At 41.2% G+C, this 12,784-nt stretch overlaps 1 protein-coding gene across 3 annotated transcripts in view; it reads left to right on the forward strand.

Annotated features, from left to right (window-relative positions):
• CES2 (carboxylesterase 2) overlaps positions 1 to 9,869 on the forward strand; it is an 11,050-nt gene extending 1,181 nt beyond the window's left edge. The window contains exons 1-13 of one of the 3 annotated variants that reach the window (XM_015640323.2): positions 285 to 409; positions 962 to 1,166; positions 1,568 to 1,706; positions 1,951 to 2,084; positions 2,533 to 2,686; positions 2,926 to 3,027; positions 3,768 to 3,866; positions 4,339 to 4,479; positions 5,626 to 5,706; positions 6,561 to 6,708; positions 7,331 to 7,480; positions 9,181 to 9,253; positions 9,399 to 9,869. In XM_015640323.2, the coding sequence (XP_015495809.1) occupies positions 334 to 409; positions 962 to 1,166; positions 1,568 to 1,706; positions 1,951 to 2,084; positions 2,533 to 2,686; positions 2,926 to 3,027; positions 3,768 to 3,866; positions 4,339 to 4,479; positions 5,626 to 5,706; positions 6,561 to 6,708; positions 7,331 to 7,480; positions 9,181 to 9,253; positions 9,399 to 9,588 (1,692 nt within the window). In that variant the 5' untranslated portion in view covers positions 285 to 333 and the 3' untranslated portion in view covers positions 9,589 to 9,869. Of the gene's footprint in view, positions 1 to 284; positions 490 to 961; positions 1,167 to 1,567; positions 1,707 to 1,950; positions 2,085 to 2,532; positions 2,687 to 2,925; positions 3,028 to 3,767; positions 3,867 to 4,338; positions 4,480 to 5,625; positions 5,707 to 6,560; positions 6,709 to 7,330; positions 7,481 to 9,180; positions 9,254 to 9,398 lie in introns of those variants that run through there. The other 2 variants (XM_015640325.3, XM_015640324.3) reach the window with 2 other exon arrangements.
• The last annotated feature ends 2,915 nt before the right edge of the window (positions 9,870 to 12,784 follow it).

The raw sequence follows: 12,784 nt of genomic DNA on the forward strand, positions 1-12,784 counted from the left end.
CCGTGGGGCCGTGTCCCGGGCTCTGTGAGGAGCCGTGTCCCGGGCTCTGTGAGGAGCCGTGTCCCGGGCTCCGTGAGGAGCCGTGTCCCGGGCTCCGTGAGGAGCCGTGTCCCGGGCTCCGTGAGGGGCCGTGTCCCGGGCTCCGTGAGGGGCCGTGTCCCGGCTCTGAAGGGCTGTATTTCTCGGGGCTGTATTTATCGCTCTGGAAGCGTTCCACGCTGCAATTCACACTCGCAATTCAGCCGCGCTCCGAATGCCCTTGCTGGGACCTTTGTCCCCTTCTGTTCCGCATAAAACCGGAGAGAGTCCCCGGGAGCCCGATCGGGGCTGAAAATGTCTCCGGCGAGCCCGATCGCGTTGCTTTGTGCCTTGTTTTGTAGCGTAGCGTTCCTCGTGTGCGGGGCAGAAGGTGAGAGGGTGTGCGATCTCTTCTTGTTCCACCTGGGGAAGCCACCGCACCAACAAGTTCCAATGATTTTTTCAAAGGCGGTAAATCTCTTATGCTTTGGTTACCAATCTGCAAAAATGCTTTCATGATGCAAAAATTACGGGTTTTGTCAGATGAAACTGTTTTTGAGATGATTTAATAAAAATAAAGCTTTCTGTCTTTTTTAAAAGGTTGAAAGCAGCAACATTTCTGAATTCTCTAAACAAAGTATTTTTAAGATCTTGCTGAATGATAAATTTAGGAAATGTTAATGTTTTTGCTGTTTGCTCTGGAATTTGCTCTTGCACAGTGACTAAACTCTACCCTACCTGGCTCCAGGTGTCACTGACAGGAGGGTTTGGCAGTGGGTGTCTGTCACTGCACCAAAGCAAAATGAAAACTGAACAAAATTGAAAGGAATAAGCTGAAGTGTTCTAAATTAAACAGTCGGTTAAAAATACTTAATAGAAAAGTCTGTATGATAATTATGAAGATGCAATTTATTTCATTTTTTTTACCTTTTGTGTTTCTTAGGACAGAGTGGTGCTGAGCCAGAAGTAACTATTGCACTCGGCCGGCTCAAAGGAACACAGGAAAATGTGAAGGGGACAGACAAGCTTGTAAATGTTTTCCTTGGAATTCCTTTTGCAAAAGCCCCTCTTGGATCCTTGAGGTTTTCCCCACCTGAACCACCTGAGCCCTGGACTGGTCTGAGAGATGCAACTTCTTACCCACCACTGTGAGAGCTGTTCATTTGTAAATAGAACCTGCCCATGCTGGTCAGAGTTGTGTTTATTGGGGTGCAGTTTTGGTTTATTGACCTGTTTTTGCTGAGGAATTTGTATTTGGTAGTGGAGGCACTGCCAGTACTGGAATATTTCTGGTGCAGGTGTGGAGATGTGCTTTTACAGGCTGCACCTCTCACTGATTATAGATAACACAGAATTCAAGCCTCCTGTGGGGATTCAGCCAGGGGCAAAATAAGTGTATTTTCTCTACCACTGTTACATTGATGCTATTGCAGGTTTAGTACTAATGATTGTGTGTTTTGTTCTGATTGTTTGTTGTTGTTTTGTGGGTGTTTTGTTTGTTTGTTTGGGGTTTTTTTGTTCATTGCTTTGTTTGTTTGTTTTTGTGAAGCTGTCCTCAAGATCTGTCCATGTTGAAAATAGCTGAAAAAAACTATAAAGAAAAGCACCTTGCATTCCAGACTTCTGAGGACTGTTTGTATCTCAGTGTTTACAGCCCTGCTGGCTCAAGCAAGAAGGACAAGTTACCTGTATGTAAAGCATTGAACAAACTTGTGTTTTATAAAGCTTGCAAGTAATGATTGCTCCTAAGGAACTTAAATGCTTTTGAAAAGGTGATGCTGCACAAGCAGAAATAATATTAGCATGTAAAATTCAAAGTCCACCAGTCTGAAATTTGGTGATTTGGTGTTCCTAGTTCTCTGATGTTTTCCTTTTTCAAGTGAAATCTGCAAACCAGTGCATAAAGCTGTGTCTCACCCTTTTGTTTCCAAGGTAATGGTGTGGATCCATGGAGGCAATTTTATATTTGGTGGTGCTGCTCGGTATGATGGCTCTGCACTGTCGGCCTATGAGAATGTTGTGGTGGTAATAATTCAGTACAGACTGGGACTCCTTGGATTCTTTAAGTAAGAGCACCTATTTTACTTTGTAAAAACTACTTGCTGTCGTGTTTAAAGCATGGGTAGTTCTGTTTGCTAAATCTGCTGAATGTCTATATCAGCTTCCCACTGTTACAGTGGTTTAAATGTACAAAATTCACTGACATCAGGACTTCAGAACAGCAAGAAATGTCTGTACATTCCATCTGCATGGTTGTGTGATTGCAGCCTGCTATCAGATCATAGCTGGGTGTGTTTGGTGCTGGACAGGATGTTTGTTCTGGCCTTTCCATCCTCTGGTGTGTAAAGCCAAAACTCAGGTAAAGGCCAGGGATCCAGCTGTGCAGGGGAGTCAGGGGCTGAGGTGTGACGGTGAGGGCTGTAGGTCACTTTGCACAAAGCACAGATGGCTGAGATTGCCTTTGTTGTGGTGCTGTCACTGTTCCTGAGGAGTGATTCTGCTGCTTTCCTTCAGTACTGGTGACGAGCACGCCCGCGGGAACTGGGCGTACCTGGATCAAGTCGCAGCTCTTCGCTGGGTCCAAGGAAATATTGAGCACTTTGGTGGAGACCCAGCATCTGTCACTCTCTTTGGGATATCTGCAGGATCTTGCTTTGTTTTTGCACATGTAGGTATATAGTAGATAAAAATAAAAATCTTCAAATGCTCAATTAATACAACATTTCATGCTTAGTCTGGTTGTTGACAGTAAGTTTAACAGCACATTGGGCTAAATCTGGAGATTTAGCAAATAAAGATGTATAATACCCAACTGAATCCAAGGGTGGACTAGACAATAGCTAGCATAAAGTTAATGTGGTAAGGATGTTAATGCAGAATAAATACTTTTTTCATCCCTTTTGGCAGGTGCTCTCTCCTTTATCTAAGGGTCTCTTTCATAAAGCAATATCAGAGAGTGGAGTTCTAATTCCCCCCAGTAAAGATTTACATCTTTCAACAGATCTTGAGGTAAGCTCATTTTTTTTTTTTTTTGCATTTTAAGTCTTTATAGTCTAAAATAGGATACTTCTATGTGATAATTTGTTTAAAAGAGAAAAGGGGAAAATCTCATTGCATACTGTGCAACAAAGTTAATTGTTGCAGCAAACCTGTTTAATTTCAGTCTGACAGATTGTACAGCTGTATGATTATAACAGCTGTGGGCTGACAAAGGTATTTTCAGTCAAACACATGCTAAGCTAGGCAAATGTCCATTTTCATACCTAGTGTACTCTATTCAGTAACTGTGGCATTTTTATGGAAAGTTTAACAAGAATCCAGAAAAAAAATTCATTTTTTTATTGACCTACAGGCTTTTAGGGTGGGTCTTCTTGTGAGGTAAATTAATTAAACATAAAACAAACAAAAAACCTTAAAATAAAATCACTTTCTCTAAGTGCCTTTTAATATCTTTTCTTGTAATGACAGATAGTAATAATGTAAATGTTTCTGAATTTTCTTTTCTTATGGGGTTTATGCTACAAGCTTGTATTATCTCTACAGCAAAGTTTGAAAAGCAGTGAATGGAAATACAGCAAGAAGGAGAACACCAGAATGATTTCACTTTGTGATCAAACTGTAGCATTTCTAGTAAAATAAAATATTCCAAGATCTACCAGTCTCACCTAAATCTGACACTAAATCAAGCTGTTAATAGCAGTGTGTCTAATGATTTTATAACAGTGCCTGTCTTTGTTGATAATTTTCAGAAAATTGCCAGTATCTTTGAGTGTGAGACGAGCAGTTCCCTCTCCCTGCTGAGCTGCTTGAGGAAGCAGGAAGCAGAGCACATAGTCCTGAAGAGCAAGGTCAGTGAGACTTCATGGCAACTGAGCTCTTTAATGGCTCACTTGCAAAAGTTTAGCTCAGCCTCTGATCAGAGTTCATTGATGATCCATTCCAAAGTTGATTTTTCTTATCTTTTGTCAAAATACACTCCCTGTGTTGAAATAATTTCACATGTAATTTCTTTCTGGAAGTTTTGACCATGTCACAGCACCTGTGAAGTTGTGAGCAAGGTTTGAGCATCCCTGTGTTTTAATGTCAGAACAGCACAGGATCAGGAACTCATTACATTCCTCTACACCTTGACCCAGCCAGGCCTGCATTTTATACTCCTGTGCTAAACTAAATTTTTGTTACAGTGGCTATAGATACTTGAATTTCTTAAAGCTCTTTTTTTGCGCTTAGGACATTTAATGTGGACATCTTACATGATTTGAAGAAAAATTGGAAATACTATTAACAACTAATTTGATTGGGTTTTTTCTCTTCCTTCAGGAAATCTCATTTCTACCCTTGGTTTTGGATGGAGTGTTTCTTCATAAGCCACCTGAAGAGATATTAGCTGGAAAAGAATTCAATGCAGTCCCATTAATGATAGGAGTCACCAACAATGAATTTGGCTGGAATGTTAGATCGGTATTGTAATGTATATTCTTTCTTTTTTATGTGTTTTTAATGTTTGTGTTAAGTGATAGGACAAGTCTTTGCATTGCTGGAAATACATACAAGGTAAACTTTACTTGCATCATGGCTCTGCAGTGACCCAGAACCACTGGGTCACGAGAGGGTGAGAGAGGCTTCATCCTACATAGCCACGTCAGTTGGAACATCAATTTTGTACAGTGTTTTCTTATCCTAAAATCTTAATCCCTCATCCAGGCAGAGAGAGGAAAAAGAATGCAACAATCAAGGACTTACTACTGAAGGACAAATAAAGCCAATCCTTTCCCCCACAAGGCTCAATAGTCAGTGTTGATACATAGTGTGCTTAAAAATGTGCCACTGATCAGCTAGACCAGCTTCCCCTGGGTGTCATTACCACCCTGCAGGAAGAGCTTTCATTTCTCAGGTAGAGTGAGGAGACATTCTCCTTTCTCATGGGAACTCAATGGGTAACTCCAAAACATGAGCAAATTCTCCCAGTGCACAAAAACTTCAGGAGATTGATTTGTTTCCTCTCTCTTTCCTCTCCCTTTATTTTAATACCTAAATATTCAGGTTCCTTTCTGTAGTACAAAGCATTTGTTCTGAATCTATGAAGCAGCTGTCACTGGGAGCTGGTTGTAAGTCCCAGAAGAACATTGCAAAGTGAAATCTGAATTCATTTTGCAGACAGAAGAGTTGTTTTATGTAATGCTGTAAAAGAGGAGGAACACTGCATTATCCTTATTTCAAAGTGCCCAAGCAATTGGATTAGAGACAGACTGCCAGTGATTTTTAAGATCTCCCACAATAGAATGAAAATAAGCCTGTGAGACAGAAGCAACTTCTTGCTTCAACTCTGCCCTCATGTCTTCTAGTCCTACAAGTTTATTAATGTTGATTTAAGGATAAACTTTATATTATGAGCGGTTTATTTAGAAACCTTCACCAAGGCAACATTTACTGCAGTAAATACAAGCTTTTCAAGACAGTTGCTGCATTGAGCAGCATTTTTGCATACATGATGCTTCAAAAATAAACACCAGTAATAAGAATTAATAGAATAATGTAGTTCCAGTGTTTAAAGTAATGGAGACATTGGATGGTGCTAATAACATTGCTTTTTTTTTCTCTGTACAGACATCAAAAATGAAAAGTTTGAGGGAAATAGGAGATAGAAAATCAATTGCCTCAACTGTAGGGGTTTTTCTACCAATGATTGTAAGTATTGCTGCACTAATCTAATTTGAGAAGTGAATTTTCTTTTTCATGTATGTTACAGATTTAGGTTTCACAGCTTGAATGAGAGTATTACTGAGGGCTGAGGTGATGTTATGCTTTGGGGAGGGTCCCAGCAAAGTTGACAGGACCTGGGTGTATGGAATTACACAGAAATAGGATTGAGTTGGGATTTGGGAAAATGCTTTTTTCATTCCAGACCTCAATCAATACTTTTATCTTATGTATTTGTGGGATTACTGTAATAATATCCCTAAAGTTAAGGTATCTCATGGCTAATCTCCTGCTTAGGGAATTTCAATGTGTATTTTTCAGTATGTTTACATTAAATGTAACTTTTAAAGTAGTTACTTTGCACTCTGAGTTTTGAGATGTATCTTTCAAGCAGCAAATTCTAAGCCTGAAAACTCACACTGTGCTTGGAGATCCCATTGGTCTTGTCCTCTTGTAAAATGATCCATAAAACTTCCAAGGACTGAGAATTTACTTTTGTGATTCCCATCTCTGTTTTCCTGAAGAAAACAGAAGCCAAAGATAGTGTCAGGAGAAGTTGCTGGATCTACATTTATTCCATGGATCTACATATATTTCATGTATATAAATTACAGGTATAATGTCTTATACATTTATTAACCTATATAAATCTGGTGCAAATTTGACCTGAGGTGGTTGATTTGTTTGGTATTTTTTGCCCACAAAAAGCATGAATAAGTTTTATTTCCCATCACCTGTCCTGAACATTTGTGCCTTTGCAGAATCTCTGAAGTTTAAAATATGTCAATTTTAGCTGCTAATTCAGACAGTGTTTGATTGTCTGTTTGTTTCTTGTCTCTTAGGATGTACCCTCAGATTTTCTGCCCATGATCATAGATGAATATCTGGGAGACACAGAGGACCCTGCAGAGCTACGAGACCGATTCCTGGACCTGCTGGGGGACATGGCAATTGTCATGCCAGCCATTAAAGCACTGAATTATCACAGGGGTAAGCTGATCAACAGCAGTGGGACACTCAAACCTCCTCCTGCAGGCTGGATCCAATGATGCAGACACAAATCCTGTCATATGTAGGCAACCCTTCTTGAGATTCCTACTGGGAACATGAGGAATGATAGAGGTCTGCAGGGCTGTGTGTAGTGCCTTCTCTCTGTATAAGTGTCCTGCACTGTGCTCATAATCACAATACACTGAGAGCAGAGCATGATACCACATGTATATTTACCACAGGTAAATGTTTGATAGCTGAAGTACGCAGGCTTAAAACTTTAAACATATCAAAGCAGCCTTTGTCCTTTGGCTCATGGCTACTTGGGAAGTCAGCAGCTCTGTGGTCTGTAAATTTTGTGGTGTTTAGGTGTAGACAAGATACTCAAAAGCGGAAATAGTTTGATTTTTTGTGTTCTGCAAGTTTTGTTAGGGTGGATCTTCCAATTTTTTTAGTGTAAGTGCTGAATTCTTAATTTTGCATTAAAAGTACATATTTGAGTGTAACAATTACACTAGAAATGTGCCCAGTATAAAGCTTTGTTTAAAGTAGTATTTTAAACAGCTGATGACAGCTGTAGTTTATGTATCTCTTCTGTAACTCTCTAAATGTTGTCTTGCAGAGTCTGGAGCTCCCACCTACTTCTTTGAATTCCAGCACCGGCCGAGTGCATACTGGGACAGCAAACCAGACTATGTGAAGGCTGACCACGGGGATGAAGTTGGTTTTGTCTTTGGGGGGCCATTTCTGGCTGGGGACATCCAGCTCCGCAGTAAGGAACAGACACCGTTCACTCATGAATTGGTCCTGTGACCCTGGCATTTCTCTATTCAGTGTTCCTTTCATTTTCATCAGATTAAAGTGCATATATTGGCACTGAGACCAAGCCATAACCCTTTCCCCTGGCAGAATTGGTTTTATGCATTTAACTGTCTTCCCCATCTTCTCTCCTTTACAGTTTGCTCTTTCTGAAGCACAGTAAGTTCCACATCTTGCCAGCAGTTCAGCAAATAGGGTATTTGCTAGAAAATTCACTGTCATTATCCCAGCACTGTGCATAAATTTTCCAAATATCTTTGGCTGAAAATGAAATTGAAGGAAAGGTCAATTAAACTTGCAAAGTTCTTGGGAAGCAAGAAATCCAGGATCTCTTCTTTTCCTGAGGAGTTTAGGCCAGTGTCTCCTCCTTTCCAGGAAATCCCACAGGCTGTCAGGCTCCAGAAAATGGGGGACTTAGTTTCTTCTGCAGGAAGGGATTCCAGTTGTGTTCAGAGCAGGGCTTAGAATTCCAGTGTTTCATTTTCTGTGTGAAGATCTAATGGTTAGGTCTGTTCTGCTTCACAATTTAATTAATACTTGAGCATTCATTTCAAATGGAACCAGTCCACTGTGGGAGGATTAAGGGCGTATTCCCAAAATTTCCATGGGATTCTGGAAGTTCCTTCTGGCAGAATCCCACATTGTTACATTCATGAAGATTCTTCCAGTCACTGAACAGTTTCTTAGAAACATGATGCCACTTCCTAAGGAACATTATGAATCCAGCAATGTTCTGTAATTACATATGCCTAAGACAATAATACTCAGCATGGAGTGTTTTCTTTCCCATGGAACATGTTAGGAACAGTTCTTATTTTCACAGAGACACAAAAATTCTGCTTATTTTAAGTGAATTCACTATTTTTTTTCTGCTTCTATTTTTGTCATTTGCGCAGCAGTTCATAGTCTGGTCAAAGCCTACATAAGTGAAACTATTTCCTTGTACTCCATTGAACTTTGGAGCAATCCAGTTGTGTTGCAAAGCCCCTTGTTAATCTGTTACCAGAGCCTTTTCCTTTTGCTTATATTTTACATTTTTATTTTTACTTATGTACCTTTGGTGCTAGAAAATGCTGACCTCTTTGCCTGAATTTACCAAGGTCTTTAAGATACCAAACATTTTTTTTAGTGTATCGAGATGCATTTATAATTAAAAACACACAGGAAATGAAATAATTTTCACCTAGTGATACAGTGAGCTTATGTGTAACTATATTTAAAGAAATGCTCTTGAAGTACTGAGAATGAAGAAGTCTTTGCCTAGTCATGCTCTGAGTAATAGGGAGAGTTTCAATCCCACAAAACTAGAATGGGATCCAGGAAACACTGCCATGTAGCCCATTCCTGGAGTTGTATTGGGATGCAGAACACATGGGGGTTTTTGGTCCTACTCAGTTTTCCTGGAAGGTTACAGGCACATCACCTTATTTCCTTGTTCCCAAATTCCCTGATTTCTACAGTAAGGTAATTATGCTGAAGTCATTCATGAGGAGTCCCTGGATGCTTGCTGTATGAGTGATGTTTGCTGCTGGTGTGTCACTCTTGCAATTGCCAAATTGTTCCAGCATATTCTCACAGAGAAATGCTGCTGCTGTAGTAGCAATGTCTTGATTTCTACCACACAGAGTAACTATTCTGTGTTTTGTCTTCCAGGTGAGGTTACAGAGGAAGAGAAGAACCTCAGCAGAACTCTAATGAAGTACTGGGCTAACTTTGCTCGAAATGGGTAAGAACCATGAGATTCATGACAGATATTGCTGCTTTGCTCTGGCTCCATGGGGAATTGGCTGGTTTATTGACTCAGTCTTAACTTGTGTGATTGAATTCCCCTGTGACTGAAAAGAGCACTCAGTCTTTCCTCTTGCTTACAGAAATCCTAATGGAGAGGGCCTGGTTGAATGGCCATCTTACAACCTCAATGAAGAATACCTGCAGATAAATCTACAACAAAAGAAAGACAGAAAGTTGAAAGGAAAGAAGGTAGAATTCTGGAAAAAAGTGATCCTTGAGAAGACAAATAACAAAAGCATGCCAAACAAGAAGTTTAAATTAGAGTTATAGTTTACAGTCTAAACATGCACATAATATGCAAATTATTGGGGTATTAAAAAAATTACTTGAAGTATATTTGAGGATAAAACTGCATTTCCCTTTTTTCACCTTTTCTTCACAGTTGTCATATTTGCAATTATTCACTGTAATAATTCCAGTTGATCCTCACTTTTGTTAAATACAGCTGCCAGATTTCCCCAATGCTCAGGTTTTTCTGACACTCCCCCATGACTGAAGACAGAATGTAGCAGCAGCGTTGTTTTAATAAAGTGGAATAAATGAAGACCCAATTTGTGAGTGAGACTGTCTTGATGCCAAGTTTATTGGTGGTACAGAAGTTTTGGTGTGGTATAGATATAGAAATGTCCTCTGTGGAAAGAAGATGAAACTACAGAATGTTCTGCTTTGTCAGTTGCTTTTACAACTGAGACAGGATAGTTCTGACTGTTGTGGTACTTAATCTCTAACAGTAGTGCTGGAATTAAGACTTCTCCCAAATGTTAGAAAAGGGAGACAATTTTTCCAGTACCCACAATTCTCTCCTTTTAAATTTAGTTGTAACTCCCCTACAAGAATTAACATTTCTGTCTTCTCCCCAGTGCTTTTCAATGCGCTTGTCCCCTGTGCCACCAGTCAGTGTCACTGTCCCTGTCACAGCCTCGCTGCCAGCACTGGCTGTGTCCCAGAACCGCTCCAGGGCCCTCACTGGCTGCTTGGTGCTTGGGCTGCCAAGAACAAGGCTTGGACTCTTCATGGCAGAACTGTCCATCGCTTCTCTGCCATGTCTTTGGCTCCTAGGCTGCTCCAGCTATCCCAGACACATTCCTGGTCACACTGGTGCCTCACAGCAGTGATGCAGCTCCACAGATCTTACAGGGCAATGAGCATCAGTTCCCTCTCCCTTCAGCTCCCCTCTGTATCTCTGGAAGAATGTTAAATTGTTCATGGCTAATAATGTCCTACAGCAACTAGCTACCCATCCCTTTCCAAATTACTTTACTGGAAGGAGTAGAGTGGGATTTTCTGCATCTTCTTGCCCACATTCTGTTGCCAGGCAAAACTTGGGAGTAGGGTGAGACTGTTTAACCACTGCTGTTTTGGTAAGCAGAACTTCCTCCTTCCTCTGTCCCTGCTTCTTTGTTTAACCTCCTTTGTTGTGTGAGGGGGAAAATAATTTCAAAACAGTCTTGCTAAATCTTCATTGCACAAACCCTTGAGGTGCTGTGCCACTTTCTTTAAAAGGAGATAAACAGGCAGTGTGGTATGGGTGTGCACAGAATACATACTCATCTTGTGTATGCAGAGCAGTTGAACTGACTTCCTAGCACAGGCCAGCACTAAAAATAAATCAGAGTGGAAAATATCAGAAGATCTTTACATTTCTGTAAATTCTCTATACATTTCTGTGTAGAGATGAGCACTGTGATGCTCTTGTCTTATTCCAGAGCCCTCCTGAGGTGAGATCCACACTGTGTCTTTAGCATGTGGTGAAGCTGTCCAAGCTTTAGAGGCTTTAAGTTTTACATTCCATAGTTTCACTGAATCCTCAGTAGGGGCTGTGATATTTGTCTATTTTTTTTCAGCTGTTGAAATCAGGACAGGTAGCAGTTCATTGAACTACAAAGGCAAAGGTCATCCTGTGGCAGGATTTTTTGATTGACCATTGACTTAAGCATTATTCACTGATTGAGGGCAGGGTGCAACATCTCTTTAAATTAATGCCAAACAGGATTCAAGAATTGTTCTCACCAGGTATTTCCTCAGACTCTACAAGTCCAGTCTGTGTCACTGGGGTAAGAGTCTCCACATTTGCAAAGCATATAGGCTATGCTTGAAGATCCACCAAAGTACCTCCAGACAAAGATGTAGGCATCTAAAATCCCATTTTTTGTTATCTTACTGTAAGATGGGCAGAGTTTGCAGGAATTGGTTTGCACACTTCGTATTTTCAGAATGGCTCCTTCTCCAGGCCTGTGGATGGGATATAGGCTCAGACTTTTTGCAGAGTGGATACTTGAGAGAGAAGTTGTGAGTAGAACAAAGATTGAAGAGAAAAACTTAGGAATTAAAATTAGTAACAAAGGGGAAAAATGAAAGTAAATGAGAAAATATGGAGTCTAGTAAAATCAGCAAAGAACAGGAGATAGAAGATAAATTGGTTTTGGAAATAAAGTTTTTTGCAGCAAAAGAACAGCAGGTGGAGTACAGAGTATTCAGCTTTGCAGCAAAGGACTCCCCCTGAAGCTTGTGGGTCTTGAGTGAGCTGATGCATGAATGCCCACCAGGGTGGGAGCTGAACCAGAAAGAGGGATTCTTGCAGTTCCACCTCGCATGGAAACAGTTTTTCCTTGCCAGGAACCAAAGCAGCCCAAGATAAGAGGAGACAGTGAGACAGTTTGCAGCAGCACCCAAGCAGTGCAGTGCTTAGCAGTACTCCTGTGCAGTGCTTCTGAGGTGTCTCAGAAACCTTCATCACACAGATACAGGTGAAATATCAATTACTCTCAGCTCCATCACTGGTATCCCAGGCCCCTGAGCCATTAACTACGTTAGACACTGCACACATCTATCATTACTGTATAGGCTGTATATCCAAGCACTGTAGACTATTCCCAGACCAGTTTTATTGACCTTTAATGTCACTCTTGAGAATCAGACAAAAGTCTGCCAGGGAACACCTATAGAGCCACAATTCATTGTAATTCTGCAGCAAAGTTTTTGTCCTCATTGCTGTCTCAGCAGCTCAGATTTAGAGCGTTTCCCATCTGCAGTGCACAGGGAGCAGCGGCCGCGCCCTCAGCCTCAGGAGCCGCACCCCAGCACAGCCTGGCCGGGTGTGCAGGGCACTGGGGCAGAGCTCAGGAGCCACCACAAACACAGCAAAGGCTGCAGACACAGCATGCACTGCCTGGCACCACCTGCAGTCCCTGCCAGCAGTTTGCTCTGTGAGCAGCCAGGTTAAAGTTGACTGGAGTTTATCTCCGGGGGCTGTAACTCACACCTGTGCACAGACACGGAGGAACATCTGCAGTAAAGGCCACAAGCAGCATTTGGAGGAAAGTGCACAAGCACAGCCACAGCACTCAGGATTAACAGGTGCATCATAGATGTGCTAAACTATTTTAAAGACTGTGGGTCTTGTAAGCCACTGAGCTGTAAAGAGAGGCGTGAGCAGGAATGGATCTGTAGAAATGGAGCACCTCTC

The sequence above is a fragment of the Parus major genome, chromosome 11 (genome assembly GCF_001522545.3).
Source record: "Parus major isolate Abel chromosome 11, Parus_major1.1, whole genome shotgun sequence".
In the NCBI taxonomy this organism is placed as follows: Eukaryota; Metazoa; Chordata; class Aves; order Passeriformes; family Paridae; genus Parus; species Parus major.